Source organism: Bombyx mandarina, chromosome 18 (assembly GCF_030267445.1).
Source record: "Bombyx mandarina strain Sakado chromosome 18, ASM3026744v2".
In the NCBI taxonomy this organism is placed as follows: Eukaryota; Metazoa; Arthropoda; class Insecta; order Lepidoptera; family Bombycidae; genus Bombyx; species Bombyx mandarina.
In genome coordinates, this window is record NC_143224.1 from 698,395 (window position 1) to 720,629 (window position 22,235).

General features: G+C 40.5%; 1 protein-coding gene across 1 annotated transcript; it reads left to right on the plus strand.

Moving 5' to 3' along the window:
• The first annotated feature begins 4,324 nt into the window (after positions 1-4,324).
• On the plus strand, positions 4,325-21,898 carry LOC114250056 (xanthine dehydrogenase). Its single transcript, XM_028183792.2, has 17 exons — positions 4,325-4,484; positions 6,937-7,094; positions 7,791-7,951; positions 10,132-10,502; positions 11,042-11,262; positions 12,722-12,824; positions 13,068-13,195; positions 14,201-14,488; positions 15,803-15,964; positions 16,059-16,187; positions 17,252-17,736; positions 18,174-18,357; positions 18,985-19,180; positions 19,274-20,043; positions 20,315-20,507; positions 21,096-21,209; positions 21,747-21,898. Exons 1-17 carry the CDS (start codon positions 4,442-4,444, stop codon positions 21,815-21,817), a joined length of 3,777 nt encoding a protein of 1,258 aa, XP_028039593.2. The 5' UTR covers positions 4,325-4,441; the 3' UTR covers positions 21,818-21,898.
• The last annotated feature ends 337 nt before the right edge of the window (positions 21,899-22,235 follow it).

The following is a 22,235-nucleotide window of genomic DNA, read 5'->3' on the forward strand; positions in this document are numbered from 1 at the left end:
AGTAGAACAGCTAGTAAACGATATTTAATATTTCGAACTCGCGTGATGCTTTCACGTTTTTGATGTGTATGGCTTCAGGTTTTTTTGAGATGTGGTGCTGAAGGAAAATGCTGCGGATTCCCTGGACGGCGCATCGGACAAACGCATCAATCCTGGAAGAACTAGGCGTCTCCTTAAGACTCTCCACCATTTGCCTACGTAGAATTTTAGAGTTTTTCGGTCACGTTGCGAGAAAAAAGGGTGACAATCTCGAAAGACTTCTCATCACCGGCAAAGTGGAAGGAAAGAGGCCTAGGGGGCGTAGTCCCATGCGCTGGTCCGATCAGATTAAGACGACTTTGGCATCCAGCATCAATGTCGCTATCCACTGCGCGGAGGACAGAAGTGAATGGAAGAACATAGTCCTGACAAAAGTGCTCAGTAAAGGTCACGACCCTCAGAACTGAGGAATACGACGTACGGAGGAGGGCTTCAGGTAAGCTCTTGCAACCAGATTAGTCGTGCAACCTTTCACGCAAATATTGCAAATATTGCAATAAATAAATCCGAATGAATAAATAAATTTGAATTGCTTCCGTAAAACACAAAATTTACATTTACGAATTGATTTATTTGAAACACAATTTAATACGTAGATTGTCTCTACATTTAGGAACACGTAAATATGGTTTCTCATCGATTGTGTTCGTAATAATAATCGAATTAGGCTGCCGATGTATCAACGTCGATTGCTTGCGTCTACAACCTGTCGTTTCTTAACGGAAGCTGGAATGCAGTTGGCGGAAAATAAAGAAGGCAGTTCGAGAAGAAATAGATTAGTGGTCTCAATAATATCTTCCTCTGACTTGGTGTAAGAACTGAATAGTGTGACATCACAGACTACGGTACCGTCGTGGTCTAAATGATGTGATGCCCGGTGTTTTGAAGTCGTCGTGGTCTAAAGGATAAAACGTCCGGTTCATTCGTATGTAGCGATGCATCGGTGTTCGAATCCCGCAGGCGGGTACCAATTTTTCTAATGAAATACGTACTTAACAAATGTTCACGATTGACTTCCACGGTGAAGGAATAACATCGTGTAATAAAAATCAAACCCGCAAAATTATAATTTGCGTAATCACTGGCGGTAGGACCTCTTGGGAGTCCGCACGGGTAGGTACCACCACTCCGCCTAGTTTCGCCGTGAAGTAGTAATGCGTTTCGGTTCGAAGGGTGGGGTAGCCGTTGCAACTATACTGAGACCTTAGAACTTATATCTCAAGGTGGGTGGCGCATTTACGTTGTAGATGTCTATGGGCTCCAGTAACCACTTAACATCAGGTGGGCTGTGAGCTCATCCATCCATCTAAGCAATAAAATAAAAACTCATATCTTACTGTGTGATGTACATGTATTTCGAAAAGACGCGCCTTCCTCCTCGGCTCGGGTCTCAATCAGCGGTCCCCATACCAGCAAATGGAGGGCATCCGAAATACTCAGACTTCTAATCCAACTTCCAGCTTAACAGCGACAGGTCGGTGTGGAGAGAGAAGAGTGCTCTCTCTCACGCCCCGCCGCCGGCTTCTGTAAGATAGTGCACTAGCCGAAGTCGAGCATTGTCGCAGCCATCAGCTTAATTGTGCGACGTGGACAGAGTGCCGTTCCTCCCATGCAGGGTTGACTGACAGTGTTTGCTCCGTCTTGGCCAAGTATTTCCTTATATAAGCTTTTTCATTATGGACGCTCGAACTTTGACAGCTCATAGCCGCCATCTTAGTAAAGCGATAGCTATCAAATTTGGCATGAACACATAAGGTTGGGGAAAAAGTTTCTTCGCATTTTCTAAGAAAATTCACAACATTTTTTATTATAGTTTATTTACATTTAACTAAATTATGTAGGTACCATTTTTTCGATATATTTTTGCCATCTTGTAGGTAAGGACATGATCTCATTGCAGTGCAAAGAATAAATAAAAATCATACATTTTGCTAATCTGAATTTGGAATTATCTGCTTTAAAATTTAAACTTTTAATGATACCAAAATCAGCCAGATACAAATAGTATAACCAAAGAGATTTTAATACAAGTTCATACATACTATAATGCGAAAAGGCTTTTTCCCCAACCTGTTATATAAATAGTCGTGGCATTTCAATATGGAACGCTAGACGCTTGTCCGGCGGTATCATCGGACCTTATTCCTTTGAAGGTGTGCGAGAAGCCGCGCTTACTGTCAATGGCGACCGATTTCCGACGATGATAACAACATTTTTGTAGCCTAGGGTAGATCATATAGATCTCACAAACATATAGCTCCAACGGGACGGCGCCACTTGCCATACAGCACGAGAAACATTAAATTGATTGGATGAGAAATTCGAAGGCTTCGCCATCTCGCGTGATGGCGACATCAACTGACCACAGATTTATTTTTATTTTTTATTGCTTAGATGAGTTGATGAACGGCCCACCTGGTGTTAAGTGATTACTGGAGCCCATAGACATTTAATGTCGCCACCCACCTTGAGACATGAGTTGTAAGGTTTCCGTTTTAACAGAACAACGGCTGCTCCGTCCTTCAAATCAAAACGTATTACTGTTTCACGGCAGAAATAGGCAGGTGGTGGTACCTACCCGTGCGGACTCAGAAGACGTCCTACCACCAGTAAAAATGATCTCAGACCAAGCCACTTTTGTAGAGCAAATAAAAACTTAATTAAAATGATAATTAGCGAAAAACTCCTTGTTTGCACGGAAACGTGCGTTCAAATAAAAAAACAACCTGAATAAATATTAAAAAAAAAATGACTATAATATATTAATCATTTATTTAATCAAGAATTCGCACGTGTATGATATTGTTTTATATTGTGTAAAGTGTGAAAGTTCTTACGTGGTTACTGAAGTCTGTAGACATAACTTAAATGCCTACATTGAGCAATGAGGTCAGTCTCAATTGCGTTGTATAACGGCTAACCCGCGCTCCAAACTGGAACTCACGGCTTCCTCAATGCAGCAGAAATGGGCAGGATCCTTGAACCTACCAGTGCGGACTTATAATAATTCCCACCAACACTAAAATAAATATAAAATATGAAAAAGCTCTTGAATTCAAACCTTATGTCAAACGATAGGCGGTAGTTCTTTTGACGTTCAACAAGCATGTACTTTCATTTATGTTGAATAATTTTTTTTTGATTTGCTTTGATTTGATAGATGAAAGTTAATTGTTTTTGAACGGCGGTATTAATAGAGAAAAAACTGGCATCGCAATTTGGTGAATTAAGGTATCTGCTTAACGGGCTTCTGAATCCTGCAACTGGGTTGTGCAGTATCTTATTCTATCCAGTTTTAATCTAACAAAATTGAGGATCGTAGAGTACAAAGTCAATATTATTCTTTTCTCTACCAGATATGACCGAAAACGAAATTAAAAGTTTCAGCCTGATAATACAGTGTTAGTATTTCTGGCCATTCAACTGTTGATTCTTCTTCGTAGATTAGCTTCTGGCTCCCGGATATACAGTAGAGTCTATAGCCATTACACCGCCGCCCCCATACCTAGACACGTACTCTTAAACATTTGTGTAACCATGTCATTTTTACTTGACATTCATGACAGTAATTACTAATTGCCGCGTATTTTGTCTAGTCAGCCATTTCTCAGAGGAAAGATAAATTACAGTACTTTTTTTGTTTTCGCGGGTTGTAGTCATAATATAAGCAACTTTTACGGTTTTAATACGGACGATTCTGTGACCACGAAAGCTGTTAAGTTTCGGAACGTCGTTATATATGTAGTAGTAGGATAATGACAGTGAAAACGAGATATTAAATTGTAAAACAAGTTTTAATTAAAATGAATTTAAATCAAGTAATTCTAATAAATATTAGGAGACCAGAATTCTAAGTAAAATAAGAGGCGAAAAAAGATGTGTGGTGTCGTGGGACACCGGATAGGAACGAAGTTCCATATAAAAAAATAAAAAACAAAAGAATTAGGAGAAAAAAATTGCGCGTTGAAATATCGCTGTGCGGAAAACAAGGCCTTATTCAACGGACTTTTACTAACGGTTTTACTATTACATTTTTTTCAGTTCGGTCGCGCAGCAAAATCCCTATCTCCTCCAAGCCTGCCGTAAGGAACTTCGTTCCAAAAAGTACGTTAATGCTCATTATTGTCACAGCGTGCCGTCTACCAAACGCTGACGTCCACTTCAAGATTTTAACGAGAATTTTCAAATATAACTATTTATCCCGATAATGAAGAAGCGGAAGAAAACAGTACTTGTTTATTTAGGTGTTTAAATTATTTTCATACGTAAACACTTCCTAGTTTCACTTGTGAATGCAATATGTTTTCAATGAGTAATTATTATTCATGTGGATTGTTAACAGAATTTATTTGGTCAGAAAAAATGTGCGATTTTTCATTACACATCGACTTGCCGTTCAGTCATGTCTAATATTGAGTTTACAGTCAATGGGATCTTGTGTTCAGGTAATTATTATATTCAAGCTATTTCGCCAGTGGTCGGTACTACCAGGTACTACCGGCACGAGTGCTTGGCAGGGGTTGTGGACGACTTCCTTGGTGAAACTAAAATAATGTTACTACAATATTTTATTTTATTATTATTATTTGTGTATTAAACACTGCCTAGTCTGGGAAGGTGGCAGGACACACTCCGGCGAGATGGGCAACAATGGGCCCGAGCGTTAGGGACTATTGGGAGAGGAACCGGCGAACTATACGGGCTTTGTCCAGCAAGACTGCTTTTTGCATTTGGGCCACCACCGACTTTTTGTTGAGACCAAGCCTCTCGAGGTGTTATTATTATTATTATTTTCAGTTTAATTATTATTACTAGTGGTTGCCCAGTAATCGAAATTTGACTATAATTAATCTATACTTCTATACTAATATTATAAAGAGGAAAGATTTGTTTGTTTGTTTGTTTGTATTGAATTGGCTCAGAAACTACTGAACCGATTTAAAAAATTCTTTCACTGTTGGAAAGCTACGCTATCCCCGGGTGGCATAGGCTATGTTTATTATATTTAAAAAAAAAATGGGATCCTTACTGCAACTCCAATAATATAACCCAATGTGTAAAATAAATACTTGAAATTCTTTACATCGCGTGCGCTAGTACCCAAGCGAAGCCGGGGCGGGCCGCTAGTTTAAATTATAAGTTTGCACATTATTATGGTTCTACTGTCAAAGTTCTATAATCACAGATTTCGCCATGGCTACACTTTAGATAAATGATATTAATCTATTCTCAATTTGACCACAGATTTTTTTATATTTTTATTGCTTAGATGGGGGACGATTTCACAGTCCACCTGGTGTTAAGTGGTTACTGGAGTCCATAGAAATCTACGACGTAGATATGGCGACCTACTTTGAGATATAAGTTCTAAGGTCTCAAGTATAGTTACAATGGTTGCCCCAACCTTCGAGCCGAAACGCATTACGGCTTCACGACAGAAATAGGCAAGGTGGTGGTACTTACCCGCGCGGACTAACAAGAGCTCCTACCACCAGTAAGAACTTTAGCAATAAACAAAAGAGTATATATGCGTGTGTGTGTCAAATACATGGTAGTGTGTGCAATGTTTTTTTAATTGATCTAATGTAATTTTTATGTACAATTAAAAAAAAAATAGCGTTCTGAACTCCTTCTCTATATTCTCTATAAGTGTAAAAAAAATTACACTGCTCTGTGCGCGCAATTTTCGTAAAAACGGATACAAAGTTTTTGCTTCACGTATTAATATATTATAGTTAAATTGTTACGTAATAAACGGTACGGTGATTTGTAAGCCCGCTCTAGTACTGCTGATTCTATGGCGGAACAGCTAAGCATTCCGGTTTCAAGAATGAAGCCGCTGTTGTTTAATTTAGTAGATGCTTCAACCTCATGTCTCAAAGATGGTGGAGCAATTACGTTGTGATGTCGAGAAATCAAATCAGACATTTGACCTATCATTTGACGGGAATAAGCCAAGGAAAGATCTCTCACCGAACTTATATTATTGATCGGAAGATCGACAGCCCGAATGTTATTGTTCGGAACTTGTACATATGCAAGCAAATCTTGAAATTATCGTTAGCGTTTTTCAAGATATTTTGTCAAATATCTTCTATTCTGTGATGGGTATAGCTATGTAGCCCGAGCTCATCTGTTATTCTAGGCAGTCATATCAAGCTGCTATGTCAAATCTAAAGATTTAGACGCGTCTACTTTATCCCCCCTTGTTTATTCATATGGTATTTGGACCGGTTTGTCGGATACTTTGGTAATGAATGATTGAAGGTTTAAATATCATTCGTCTCCTGTTTTATGACTCGTAAATGCGCCACCCACCTTGAGATATAAGTTCTAAGGTCTCAATATAGTTGCAACGGCTACCCCACCCTCCAATCCCAAACGAATTACTGATTCACGACAGAAAGAGGCAAGATTGTGGTACCTACTTGTGCGGACTCGCAAGAGATCCTCCCACCACCAGTAATTACGCAAATTATAAGCTTGCGGGTTTGATTTTTTTACACGACGTTATTCTTTCACCGTGGAAGTCAATCGTGAACGTTTGTTAAGTGCGTATTTCATTGGAAAAATTGGTACTTGCCTACGGGATTTGAACACCGGTGCTAGATACGAATGCGCCGGACATCTTATCTTTTAGGCCAGGACGACTTCAACTTCAGGGAAATGGTCATCAATTGGGACCATATTATGTTTCTAGAACTATATTATTAGTCTGTCCTGTGTCTAATTATGTTACGACATCTTTTAAGACAATTTTCGCACGCAAGAAACACTGACGATAATTTAATAATATCACGTTGGGTTAATATCCTACCCAAAATAAAAAAAAATGCAGGTTGTTTCAATTTTGAAAATGTAAAAAGCAATATGGTTTTTTATTGTATGTTTTCGCAGTGGGATGCGAAGTCTCCTCAACTCTGATGCTGGTGGACTACATCCGGCATCATTTGGAGCTGCGCGGTACCAAGTACATGTGTCGTGAGGCTGGATGTGGGGCCTGCAACGTCTCTGTGATTAAGACACCGGGTGGTCCAGAATTATCAGTGAATTCGGTAAGCTCTCTTTTTTTTAGCTCGACTGTTGTAAAAAATCTAAGGGATTGAAATTCTTCAATGCATCTATTGCTGACGAAACTAGAAGGAAATGCGCTCTACTAATTGTTGAGGGGCTACCATCGCTCTGGGACATCAGAGACATCACTACATCAGACGGCCGTCTGGTGTAGTGGTAAATGTGGTAAGTGACATGGTCACTACACAAGGGGGTCGCGGGTTCGAATCCCGCCAAGGGAAGATATTTGTATGATAAATATAAATGTCTTTTCCAGGGTTATGGATGTATATTAAGATTATATAAAGATAGGTAAAACATTCAACATCAAAGAGATGTTAACCACCCTTGGTAACAACATGAATCCTTTAATCGCCCTTACAGACGCCCTGAGATCGCCCTTATAGACATGCCCTTGTCTTACAACATCCACATGGCTTTGTGAAAATTAGATATGAAAGGAGTCCTAAATAGGCAGTGGCACGGCTATATGCCTATGAGCATTACCATTTGTAGAATGGGTCGATCAAAAAAAAACCGGTGTTCGTATCTGACACATTTTTTCTGAGAAACAAGCGAATATGCATAAATTTTATCCATAACTTTAATCCTTTAGCTGTGCCCACCATTTAACATCGCAGAGATTGTTAGCGCATCTTTAATATTACGTAATTTTTCATTTAAACTTTGTACTGCAGTGCGTGGTTCCAGTAGCTTCCTGCGATGGATGGAAAATTAAGACGATCGAAAGTATCGGCAACAAGAAGGATGGCTACCATTCCATCCAGAAGGCTGTGGCCAAATGTAACGGCACCCAGTGTGGGTACTGCACTCCGGGATGGGTGATGGCTATGTACAGGTTGGTACTGTCTATAACTCGGCCTCAAACCAACACCCCCTATGTGGAAAAGCATTCCGATAAGTGCTTATAGCTTTGAAACATGGTCTACAATATAGTTGTCATGTCGATGCTTTCAAACTAGCCAATAATTGTACTGTTAATAGTGCAGAAATAATATAAAAGTGCAAATATACACGCAATGATTTAAAACAAACAAAGCAAAGTATTACTGGTGGTAGGACTTCTTGTGAGTCCGCACGGGTACGTACCACCACCCTGCCTGTTTCTGCCGTGAAGCAGTAATGCGCTTCGGTTTGAAGGGTGGGGCAGCCGTTGTAACTATACTGAGAACTTTTTTTTTTTTTTTTTTTTTTTTTTTTTTTTTTTTTTTTTTTTTTTTTCCCAGGATGAAATCGCCGGACTCCCACCCTCCACTGGGGATGGGGGGCGGGGCATGTCGGAGTCGAACCGACTAAAACCTCCTGTCGCTCAACAACCAACGTCCAAACTGCGAGATGGTGCACTCGCAGAAGTCGAGCATCGCCTTCCACGACTCGTCGTCGCCGAGCATCGATGCCACAACACTCGGCAACGACAAGTCGTTTCCTATTTTTGCGACGAGGACACGGCGCCACCCCTCCCATGCGGGGCAGGCAACGAGCGTGTGCTCCGCCGTGTCCAAGTCGCAACCACAATGGTAGCACCCTGCCGTCGGCTCGGCTCCGATCCGGTGCAGGAACTCACCGAAGCAACCATGCCCAGTGAGCGCCTGCGTGAGCCGGAAAGTGAGGCGTCCTCTGTCACGATTCACCCAATCCACAAGAATCGGGCGAATCGCCTCGACGGTCCTACGGCCAGCTGAAGGATCGGCCAGCCGCCTGGACCATGACTCCAGCACGGACCGCCGAGATTGGGCCCTCCGCGCTCTGACCACACTGGGGCTGGGACGCGCCACGCCCCGGGCACGAAGGTTAGCCCGCCACTGATAGTCAGCAGCGAGCGCCTCCGCCTCCAGGACCCAAGGCGGCGTCCCAGCCAGTACACACGCCGCCTCAAAAGAGATGGTGCGATAACCACGGATGAATACTGAGACCTTAGAACTTATATCTCAAGGTGGGTGGCGCATTTACGTTGTAGATGTCTATGGGCTCCAGTAACCACTTAACACCAAGTGGGCTGTGAGCTCGCCCACCCATCAAATCAATAAAAAAAAAAAAACGTAGCTACTGATATGCCAATCTTGCTCAATTTTTAAAAAAATGGCATCCATTTTATCCGTAATAGGGCGACCAGAGCGACGTGCGTCTTTGACATCAAAATTTCGGGATTGAAAACGCTTAAACCGAATATGTGCTACTCTCACAGACACCAAAAAAACCATAAACACCGCGAATTTTTTTCGCGGCTTGCGCTACATTTTTACCTTTTTTGTAGTAAAATTTTAAAATGTATCGAATTTCTTCATTTTAGATTCATTCATCTTGACAGTACGAAAAATAAATAAAATTCACACAATTTCCTAATTTGAATTTGTAATTATCTTCTTTAATATTTAAACTTTTAATTATACCAAAACCAGCCAGATACAAATAGTATACCCAAAGACATTTTATTACAAGTTCATACATACTATAATGCGAAAAGAGTTTTTCCCCAACCTATTAATAAAGCTGGAGCCAAGAAAATGTGGTGAACATGTGAGCAAAAGTGCATAGCTGTTGAGGCGGTAGTAATGTGGCCCTCCATAAAAGACATAGAATTTCGACTGTTATTATAGAAACATATCGCAGCTCCATTCGATGAAGAACTGCGATGTCCTTGTCATTACAGAGTTTGTAAAAACACCAATTAATGGGTATACTCCTCCTCCTTCAGTCGACCGCTTATTGCTGAGCATCGTGATACGTCCGTCTGTGACCTTTTTTGTAATTTATAGCCACTTATGTCGGTCAGTGGCACAGTGAAGTGCGTGGCTCAGTCTCATGTCCAGATACTCGGACACTTGGTCACTCCATCTTTCTCGGCTCCGACCTCCACCGTCCACTTTACCCGTCACTATGAGTCTTTCCAGGTTGTCAGAGGGCTATCTTGCTATATGACCAAAATATTGGAGCATTCTATACAGGAATTTGGTGGATAGCCTCTGGTCAACTAATATTTTAGACAATACAACTACTAATTGCATTTTCCAATTACAGTTTGTTACAGAACAACACCGAAATGACCATGCTGGAGATAGAAAAGTCGTTTGGTAGCAACATCTGTAGGTGCACCGGCTATAGGTCCATCCTTCAGGCTTTCAAGCAATACGCAAAAGACTCCCCCACTTCGATCAGCGACATTGAAGATTTGCATATCTGCGAGAAATCCGATCAGCAATGTTGCAAGAAAAACTGCGACGAAAGCGACTGGTGCCTGGTCGCCAATAACGTCGGGTCGACCACCAAGGAATTAACATTAAAGGACGGCGTTAAATGGTTCACCGTTACCCAAATCTCTGATATTTTCGAGATTTTACTGGTCGAAGGCACTGACTCTTATATGTTAGCGGCTGGGAACACTTCTAAAGGTGAGAACGTGTTATGGTTTTAGATTGTTCCCATCAACGATCCAAAGGCACAGTAATATAAAATAGTATCATTATGTTTAGATCGTCATCGATAGGTATAAATGTAGTTAAGCCATGAAGTATTCGAAACGTCCGAAATAATTTAAGGACAATAAAAAAACGCGAATTTGTAATTAATTAGCTTTAATTATTTTTATGACCTGCGAAAACTGATGATAATAACCAATATCGTGTGCGTCGGAAAGGCACAGCTAAACTACCAGCTACTCTTAATCTAAAGTTTTAACTTTGATACACTGTATATCGCAGGATACGAGAATTTTTTAAGGATGTTTGCATGATGGTTCTTGAAGTGGTTCGGTTCAATAATAACTTTAAATTACATATTCTCAATACGAAAGATTCGGTTATAATTTTATTTACACTAACTTTATCAAATCATGTATATAATATTCAGCTTGCGCAAGAACCTCCTTTTAAACTCGCTCAAATATAACCCCAAATTTACAACTAATTAACAATGTTATTATTTGTTTTAGTACCATATCCAATAACGACTCCTTTTAGTGTAATAATCGATATATCTGGAGTCTCAGAATTAAAAGGATACACTTTGGACCAGAACCTTGTGGTTGGAGCTGGAAATACTCTCACCGAGTTCATGGAAATTCTAGAAAAGGCCTCTACTGAGGAGGGATTTGAATATTTAGTAAAATTTACTGAGCATATGGAGTATCTTGGCCATAAGACACTAAGGAATGTGAGTACAGTGCACATCCCGAGGTAAAAAGTATTTTAGGGCAAACGTACCCCAGTATTCGTAGATAAGTCACAAATGTGTCAAATAGAAGAAATGTTACCAAATATTATTTCATAATATATTATACCATAACATCTTATTTACCCTAGCGATAATCCAATCATCATCATCATTATCCTACCCTTCTCCCAGTCACCTGGGGTCGGCGCAACATGTTTTCTCCTACCATACTTTTCTATCATATACAATTTCTTCGCTCACGCCCTTCTTATCCATATCGTCCTTCACGCAATCCATCCATTTCTTCTTAGGTCTACATTTCCTCTATATCCTTCCACATTCATGGTTAACATTCTCTTACCAACCTCATTTGCGTCTCATCACATGTCCATATCATCCCAAACGCGCACTTCTCAGCTTCTCTGTCACTTTCAGACTACCTTTAACATATTAATTCCGTATTCTATCTATTCTCCACACACCCATCGCAGTATTCGCATCTCTGCTGCATGCAATCGCCTTTAATCATAGCGATAATCCTAATTCAATCTTATTTATTCATACACAAGCTCCGAATAACAACGATAGGATCTTTGGGCTACAGTTTAAAGGAACTGCTCGCAGATGGTTATTTTACTTTGAAGTAGGAAACGGTGATTATTGTTATTACTAGTATTCTTCTTTGTCTTCATCTTAGCTCACTAGGTGGTGTCGGTAAAGCTAATTTTTCTCTCCCATTATCTTCTATCATCACTCACTCCTCTCTCTTTCTCTCTCATATCGTCATTCTCACACTCCATCCATGTCTTCTTCGGTCGCCCTTTCTCCCTCCACTAATATTATCAGTATAATTACTATTATACAGTAGTTCGAATATGCGGTGCCTGAAATTGTGAACACATGTATATAATTTAAACACGTACCTAAAACAATGCTTACGAACTTCGATTTTGTGGTAGGACCTCTTGTGAGTCCGCACGGGTAGGTACCACCGCCCCGCCTATTTCTGCCGTGAAGCAGTAATGCGTTTCGGTTTGAAGGGCGGGGCAGCCGTTGTGACTATACTGAGACCTTAGAACTATATCTCAAGGTGTGTGGCGCATTTACGTTGTAGATGTCTATGGGCTCCAGTAACCACTTAACACCAGGAGGGCTGTGAGCTCGTCAACACATCTAAGCAATAAAAAAAATAAAAAAAATGTATAAGGTTAGACCGACGAAATTATGTTGCAGTGTTGATGTCAATATTATTTAGTCTTGAAACACGAAATAAACTAAACATGAAACGACTTACTTACTGGTGGTAGGACCTCTTGTGAGTCCGCACGGGTAGGTACCACCAAGTCCGCACTCATATCTCAAGGTAAGTGGCGGCATTTACGTTGTAGACGTCTGTGGGCTCCGGTAACCGCTTAACATTTCTGTGCGTTGAATTAATTCTATAAAACCATGTTTGCAGATTGCAACCATTGGAGGTAACCTGATGATGAAAAATAAAAACGTTGCTTTCGCTTCAGATCTGTATCTGTTATTCGAAATTGTTGGAGCACAAGTTACAGTCAGTACGTATTTAATCATTTTATGATACGACCAACCAAAAGAATCGTAATGATTGAGATATAATTGCAAGTTAAAAAAAACTATCCGCTGTCTAAGCTAAGTCTTTATTGAAAGGAACTATTACTAGTTTTTGTTTCTTATATTGGCAGTATTAAGCGAAGGGTTCATCTACTCCACTAAACCGAAAACATACATAGATAATACAAAGCATCATATTGGTATATAACTTAGCACTTACTTCACAGAGAGTCAAGAGTACGGAACCGAAACAGTGACGATGCACGAGTTCACCCTCTTAAAAATGGTTGGAAAAGTCTTAGTGAATATATTACTACCGCCCCTATCTGAAGATTACAAAATTGTGACTTTTAAGGTAGGTTAACGGAGTGATATGGGAGTGCTCATAATGAGTGCCCCCATGGGACTGATCTGTCCACACTCGTCATTACCCCCACATTATTGGGATGCCCCCCTAAGGGGATCCATTTCCCACCCCAGTGAGTGGAACACTCCCCCGTCAGGGGAGTGTTTTTAAGTCGGTCCCTCCCCACTTCAGTCTCATCCTTCTGGGGAGCCCGGAGTGGATGAGCGCCAAAGTAAGTGCCGCAGCCCCCCTCCTCTGTTTTGTAGAGGTGGGAACGCGGCATGGGGCCGGTGGCGGGCCCTATCCGGCGTTCGTTTGCTGACTGTTGCTTGCTTTGTATATAGTGTATAGTTAGTTGTAAATAGTTATAAATAGTAGTTAGATTTAGTTGTAGGGAAAAAATAAAACAAAAGACAAGCAGACGGGAGCACGGCGCTTGAGGGAGCCCGCTGCCGGGCGTAAACAAGCCAGCGTATTATGTATACGCTACGAACAGCACCCTCCCCCCATCTCACCCTTGCCCTGAATGGTAGGGAGTTCATTCCCGGGCAGAGGGGTTTCCCCAAGCCCCGTTCCGTGCCCCCGTAAGAGGGTACGACGACGCTCAAGCGTCAAATCCCCGCCAAAGCCAAACACCGGACAGGGTAAGGGGAGTACCGCGGTCAACACTGTAACCAGACGCACGGTTCACTACAAGGACATCCGACCGACGTGCTCTGAACGTCAACCGTCTTAGTAAGGAGGCGCGTCAGGAGACCGAGGCGGTGTTAGCAGTGTCCCGGGATTGCTCGCGGGGTCAGAACCAGTCTGCCGGGTCGGGATACGATACACCGCCAATTGGTCGTTTTTTCACGTCAGAAGGTGTGTCTAAATGAGAAAGTTAGATAATAAGTTAAAGTCAGTTTGCTGCATGGACAGTAAAAGGTTTCAGAGTCAGTCTGTTAGTAAAACCTTTTTGATATCGGGGCAGTATTGTTAATTTGCCTGCGTAGGTTGATTAAAGATATCTTTCAGATCATGCAACGTGCCCAGGCCGTCCACGCCACTTTGAATGCCGGATTTAATTACAAACTAAGCAACGACAATGTGGTTAGAGAAGCTAAAATCGTTTACGGTGCTTTGACGACCGCTTCGACCAGGGCTACAGAAACTGAAAAATATTTGATTGGCAAACCACTCTTCACCAACGAAACTCTGCAAGGAGCTCTCACAGTTTTGGATAGTGATCTGGTCGTAATTGAAAATCCTCCAGAACCATCCGCAGAGTACAGAAAGCATTTGGCTCTATGTCTGTTTTATAAGGTAAGGTAAAATATGTTTCGTGCAGCATTGCACGAAGCATTCGTTAAGCATTGACGAAATTATTGTATATGAAGGATATTGAAGGAGGTCCTAAATTTTGATAATGAGTATTTTTCATGTGGCTTTGAAATATTTTAGGAGCTTCGCTAGCTCCCTTTGTTGTATTAGTATTTATTATATTATAGAGTAGGCGTGGATAAATGTGTATGCTAAAGTACAGCTACCACTAGATTGATATGCACTAATTTTAGAAAAAAATAATATTTAAATATGTGGTTTTTTTTTCGGTATTACGTACGACGCATTTTATACAAATTATTTGCTATGATCATAATATAGGCGTTAAGATGCAACCTAGCTCATGGTCACAAGCCACTGAGTTCCTCACTGCACGAACTCCAAAAGTGGGCCAATTCCGATCTGGTGGTAGAATCAGCGAAACACTGCTCCTTTTAGACCTAGTTCAGAAAGTCCTCAGATACGCTCCACTCTCAATACTTCAGACGACGTTGCTATCCATACAGCTGAGAATAGGTAGAAATGGCGCAGGAGTTAGTTGGTAGAGGAGGCCACGACCACATTGAGGATTATCGACACAAGGAGGAGGAGAAAGTCCTACTAGATTGAGGCCCTTGAACTCACCTACCAAGCCGTGCATAGCTGTAATAGCCCCGGAGGATACTAGCGATTAGGGAGGGGAAAAACGTACAAGTAACATAATTTATTACAAAATGTGGATATGTAATGAAATAAAATAACTACATAATATAAGGAATGTTCTCGTACTCCCTCACTTTGAGATATGAGTTCAAGTCTCTGTTACGCTGTTCAGTGGCTATAGCTTTGGAAGGGAAAGCTGAACTGCTTCGCTACTGCCGTACAGCCTCGCAATAATATCCATTTTTTTTACTGCTTTGATAGGTGGACGTGTTACGGCCCACCTGGTCTTAAGTGGTTACTGGAGCTCACAGACAGCTAAACGCCACTCTTCACCTCGAGAAAAGAGTTCTGAGGTCTCAGTTGTACAAAGGCTGCCGCACCCTTCAAACCGAAACGTATTACTGCTTCACGACAGAAATAGGTAGGGCGGATTTACATATTTATAATTTGTTTGGGGGTCGTATTCTACGATATTATGTTTTGATCGTGTATATTGTTTGTGAAGACGTGCCGGGCATGTGTTTGCGAACCGCAGCCAGCCAGTGATTGTCACCTTTACTTCGAAATGAGAGTTTCGTTTTAGCTGCACTGGAATATTACGAATTCTTTCTTTGTATGGCTGACAACTCGTTCATGTTTGTCGTCTGCTTCCAGGGTCTACTTTCCCTTTGCCCCACAGCAACTCTCCAGCCTCGATACCGATCAGGAGCCATAAAAATCCACGACTCTCGTCCGGTCTCGGAAGCCACACAGACATATGAGACCAACAATAAGCTGTATCCTTTGACGGAACCGCTACCGAAACATGAAGCTTTGGTATGCATATTCAGCTAAAACTCCACAGCAGCCTGCTTTTCTAAAGCTCCGGTAGCTTAACAGTAATGACTGACCGTGATTGTTAATTTTACAGATCCAATGTTCCGGCGAAGCCATGTATTCCGATGACTTGCCCAGTTTGCCTCACGAGGTGTTTGCTTCGTTCGTCCTTAGCACGGTTGCTGTCGGAGAAATCGTTTCCATTGATCCGACTAAAGCACTGGTAGGTCTTACTAGTACCCTCTCCTTTTTCCTTACCCACGAAGGCTGGTGACCATAGGTCCCACGTGACCGTATGTGGTCGGCGTCGATCATGACTATCGCCAAATGCGCTGCCTACCGCATAGTATAGTGGTAAGTAAGTAGTATGTAGAATTCTCATGACCATAACCTGTAGAACACACAGTGGCCTGGCGACATCATACAAATCGTAATATGCATGTGGACGCAGCTTCAAAGCACTTTCCTAGCATATCTTCAGTTATATCTAATAGATAGTACCAAGCTTGTTACTGATAGGTATTGCAATATAGACATCATTATTGAGCGTTGCTTCTAAGCAACACGTCCCGCTGGAATTGTAGTTGAATTATTTTTGAATTTTTCTTTGTTAACTTAGGACCTCTTGGGAGTCCGCACGGGTAGGTACCACCACCCCGCCTATTTCCGCCGTGAAGCAGTATTGCGTTTCGGTTCGAAGGGTGGGGTAGCCGTTGTAACTATACTTGAGATCTTAGAACTTATATCTCGAGGTGGGTGGCGCATTTACGTTGTAGATGTCTATGGGCTCCAGTAACCACTTAACACCAGGTGGGCTGTGAGCTCGTCCATCCATCTAAGCAATAAAAAATAAAAAAATAATTATGTGAGTAAGTCTAAGATAGGTCCATGATTCAACTAATGTTTAATGTATACCAATGCCCATTACGTCACGTGAACCTCGCCACGAAAATATGACGTATAAGTTTCATGAGTATTCTCTAGGCTCAAAGACACGTAGATACTGCCTTGTAGAAGAAGGAGGCGAGATTGTGGTGCGTTTAAAAATCTCATGTCAGCAAGCTCACTTATAAAAACTATTACGAAATTTGGTAAGAGGATCGAATAGTAAGATTTAAATTATTTAAACGTTTAAGTTTCAATCAAGTAATCAATAGCTTAAGTTTGGTTTTGTTTTGTTTTAAAAAATACCTTAATAACATCAGTTTTAAGAAGTTTTGTAGTCTGGGTCCGTAGTATTAATACACATTTTTTAAGATTATGTGGTGTTTTTTTTTAAACGAACAGGAAGTTGATGGTGTCATAGCTTTCTATTCAGCGAAAGATATTCCTGGGCTAAACTCTTTCACTCCTGATGATCTTCCATTATACGCCAAAGCGGAAGAAGTACTATGCAGCGGTCGGGTCTGTTACTACGAACAACCAATCGGCATCATTGTGGCTGAAGACCAAATAACCGCCGACACAGCTGCCAAACTGGTCAAAGCCACATACAAAAATGTCAAGAACCCAGTCGTCAACATCAAAGAAGCCATTAAAGATGCTTCAAGGAACACTTTGTATACTTCTGCTGATGCCACGGAAACAGGCACGGACGTCACCAAAGTTATTAGTGGCACTAATTCTGGAGACGGTCAATACCATTTTACGATGGAGACTTTGGTCTGCGTGACTAACCCCACTGAAGAGGGCTTGGAAATCCACACAGCCACACAGTGGACCAACGGAGTTCAACTAATGGTTTCTCGTGCTTTGGGCATTGAGAAAAACAGGTTTGTGGTTTTTGATAGACTGATAGCATACATTGAAGCTTTTATGTGTGATCAAATGATCTTAAACATGACCCAAATGAGCCTCGTGGTATTGCATTGCACAATCGGTATTATTGTGATTCGAGTTTTGATTACACTGTGCCTTTCTAGTGTACTCTTCAGATTGGAGATGAAGAAATCTGGAGATCGAGCCAGTTTACCTCGGTGATAAAAAGTAAGTAACTGGTGGTAGGACTTCTTGTGAGTCCGCGCGAGTAGGTACCACCACCCTGCCTATTTTTGCCGTGAAGCAGTAATGCGTTTCGGTTTGAAGGGTAGGGCAGCCGTTGTGACTATACTTAAGACCTTAGAGCTTATATCTCAAGGTGGGTGGCGCAGTGGACTGTGAGCTCGTCCACCCAACTAAGCAATAAAAAAAAATTGATCTTTTTTTTCAGAGTCGACGTCCACGTGCGCCGTGTTGGTGGAGCATACGGGTTGAAAATATCCCGCAGCACTCAAGTGGCAGTAGCGTGCAGTTTGGTGACATATAAACTGAACAGACCGTGCCGCATCCTGCAGTCCTTGGCCACGAATATGAAGGCCATGGGAAAAAGGCTACCGTACCTTGCTAAGTATGAGGTGCGTTTATCTTCTTCTTGTGTTTTTTTTATTTTGTTGCCTACAATATCAAAACTGACAGCCCGTATCTGCTTGTTGACTGTTTTTTTAATGTTAATTGTGTTTTGGTGTGCAAAGAAGTGTATTATTCTCTTTCTTAATATAAGGAACATAAAAATGGAGATTAACGTAAAATGCGTTTTTTAAGAAATTTAACATTTTATATCTTACGACCTAGCTTATCTGAATACAACAAATAATAAAAGTTAAATTAAAAGAAAGATATTAATCCAAATTGCAACATTTAACTCAAGAGAAAATCTGTGTTAATAAATAGTCTATAAACTATACCAGGTGATATTTTCTATATACGTTCAAAAATAAAGTGAACAAAAGTGTCCATATTGAGATTTAAGCCTTAAAATTCGATTGCAAAGAATAACATCTATTCAGAATCGACAGGACGCAGCTGCTCACCTGTACGGGGTCATAGTTTTAGTGTTTTCGTTTATTTATGTTTATTATACTAGTAGCATCATCATTAAATGACAAGTCGATTTGTTTGAAAATTGTCAACCTACTACATCCCAAAAATCTTAATTATCAGAAGAGAAAAAATGACCCTAACTGTCTCGAAATTTATTTTAGGTAGCCGTTAACAGTTCTGGTACAGTACAATACACGAACTTAAATATGTACGAAGATAATGGATATAAGGTAAATGAAGATTTCTACGGCCTTAGTCTTGATGCTATAAACAATTGCTACAAATCTACAAACTTAACCTATAAATGTTACAATACCGTTACCGACACCCACAAGAATACTTGGTGCAGAGCTCCCGGTAAATATTGTCTCTTGTTTATATTCTAAAATAATGAGGTGGTAATTCGACCACGCTACAAATTGATCATCACTCACACCTATTTTTGTTTAGGTACAATGGAATTTATAGCCAACACAGAGTTAATTATGGAGCGCATAGCTTATGAGCTTGAACTGGACCCAGTCAGCGTACGTCTTGCAAACGTCGATACAACACGTTATAAAGACGTCATAGAAGTTTACGAAACGTTGAAAACGAAAGCTGATTATGAGACAAGGCGTGCGGAAGTCAATACTTTTAATGCCACCAATAGATGGAGGAAACGTGGACTAAGATTCAGCTTCCTACGGTGGACTCCCATCAGCGCTGGTATAACGGGAGCAACCGTATCCATCAATCAAGGCGATGCAACCGTAACCATAGTCCATGGTGGTGTCGAAATGGGGCAAGGTATAAACACTAAAGTCATGCAAATTTGCGCTCATTTGCTCAAAATTTCCATGGATAAAATCCAAGTTAAAGCAACTAATACGATAGCTTTCACAAACCAGTTTGTTACCGGAGGTAGTGTTGCATCAGAAAACGTTAGTGCTGCTGTCGGTGCAGCTTGTGAAACACTTTTAAGTAGACTGGAAGCAGTCAAGGCTACTATGGAAGGTAGTCCAACTTTCGAGCAGGTAGTCAAGCAAGCGTTCGACACTAATGTTGATTTGAAAGCTGACGGATTACGCAGCGCCTCTAATTTTGAGCCTTATGATGTTTTTGGAGCTACATTAGCAGAGGTAGAAATTGACGTGTTGACTGGAGAACATGAAATCCTTCGAGTTGATCTTATCGAGGATGTAGGAACTTCAGTAAACCCTGAAATCGATATTGGACAAGTAAGTAATGTTACTATATTTTACGTTTTGTATAGATATATGCTTTTATATATTATAAATTATTTAAAGTCAGTCCTATTTACTATTATTATTAACTAGTATTACATAACTAGTATTATAGCTGACTTTGTTTATTTACACTTTTCACGTCGCGTCGTGTAATAAAGATTAAAGATCCTTAATAAATGTGGTCATATCACAATTGCTTTAACGACAAATTGTACTAATTGAAGATTTTTTTATACAATTTTCAAACTTTTTTCATAAATAGATCGAAGGTGCTTTCGTCATGGGTTTGGGTTATTGGACCTGTGAACAATTGGTCTACAACTCCACTTCTGGCCAACTCCTCACTACAAGGGCTTGGAACTATTTCGTACCTCAGGCGAGAGATATTCCGCAGAAGATGAACATACACCTCAGACCTAAATCTTACAGTAACGATACGGCTTTTGGTTCTAAATGTAAGTTCTATTCCAACAATAGTTTTCTGGACTTCACTAAGACCTAATACTGTCTTAGCGATGATTTTGTTTTTTCTTTAGATTAAAATGTTCCAAGCATACCTACGTGGTTAGATTGTGGCGTTTTATTTATTGTCACTTTGGAAATTATCGAATAATTTAGGAAATCCTTCATACGTACATGTAGACGCCGAATGTAACTATTTTTGTGTAATGAAGTCAAATCTGTCCAAACACATGTGTGGCTCAATAAGAAGGAGGCTTCAACCTTGTGATTTAAAGTAGGTTTTTTCCAATTGATTGTTTGTATTAACTAGTTCACGGCCTATCTGGTTCAAAATCGTTACTGGAGGCATAACGCGAATAAAAAGAAAATGCAAAGAGACACGGGATCGATGACTATTGTTTTGGATAACGACTGTCCTGACCTTCAATTTGCATGCATTGAGGAGTACTTCGAGCAAGGTAGATTCATAGGAGGTGATACTGACATCCCAAACGAATGGATATTATAATCGGGATATTGTAGTTAATTAGTTTCATACATATTTAGATGATCAGTTCTATCTCGGTCCGTCTCGTTCACAGGTGTTGGGGAACCACCACTGTGCATGTCAATTGCATTAGTACTCGCCATAATAGAGGCAATAGCTGCAGCCAGAAAGGAATCCGGATACGGTGCAACCGACATCTTCAATATCGGTAATGCTAATCTTTATCTACTTCTTAACCTATACTACTAGATTGATTTATTAAGCTCATGATTGTTAGTTTATTGACCAAAGAGTGACACAAGCATAAATCCTGGGAAAATGTAATAATTTTCTTTCATTTTGTAAAAAAAAACAAATTTAAAGCGACTCAAACGGAAAAGACCGAAGTCTGTCTTTGCGGCAATTATAAATGACTTGGGATGCAACCCTGGCCAAGGCGAGCTACTATTGTCATATCATCATTGAATCATCAATCGCTACCTTTTTAGCTACCAAAGTAATGACCGTCTCTGACATATATATTAATTTTAAATAAAACCTGAATAATAATTATCGTTTCATATTATTATTCCAATGTTTTCTCAGAACATGTTGGTTTTAGATTTTAATTAGCTGTTGGATATAAAATAAGAACCATGAGCTGTTTCATAAATCTAAGCAATGAAAATTAGATGCTTAACAGCAAATTTAATGCGTGCTCTTTGAATTTCATAAATTTTTATAAACATTGGTGTATTGGTTCCAGGTGCCCCATTCACCCCGGAGAAAATCTCTCTTTCAACCAAAACCGCCATTAAAGAACTACTGTACAACTAATATTTTTTTGTTTTGTTATTTCTTGTTGTGTTTCTTGTTATGATGTTTGTTTTTATTCATCCATTAAATTCGTTACTTTTATTGAAGTCTTTTAATTTTGTCGTTATCCCTTGTAATTGGGTCTGGTCTGGACATTCGCGTCTACTATCAGCTACAATTTTTACAGATACAATATTATGATGGTTTCGGGACGAACTCTTCTCTTCGATGTTACCCGAGCGCGATAAAATATCTTTCTTTGAATGTCTCTAGAGAAAAGTCCTCATCAATAGGCAGTGGTTTGGCTGTGCCACTGACGTTGTTTACGTCCATAACCGACGATGGTCACTTACCAACAGGTGGACTATATGTAGTCGGCGTACAATTGCTATGGTCGGCGTATGAAAATCAATAAAGGAATCTGACTTGTTGGGATAAC

Bases quoted from the DNA above. Each gene is read 5' to 3' on its own strand.
- LOC114250056 (XM_028183792.2), top strand. From the start codon at position 4,442: ATGTCTAATATTGAGTTTACAGTCAATGGGATCTTGTGTTCAG. The intron at 20,508-21,095 runs GTAAGTTCTATT...TCTCGTTCACAG, and splicing joins TACGGCTTTTGGTTCTAAAT to GTGTTGGGGAACCACCACTG. The intron at 21,210-21,746 runs GTAATGCTAATC...TATTGGTTCCAG, and splicing joins AACCGACATCTTCAATATCG to GTGCCCCATTCACCCCGGAG.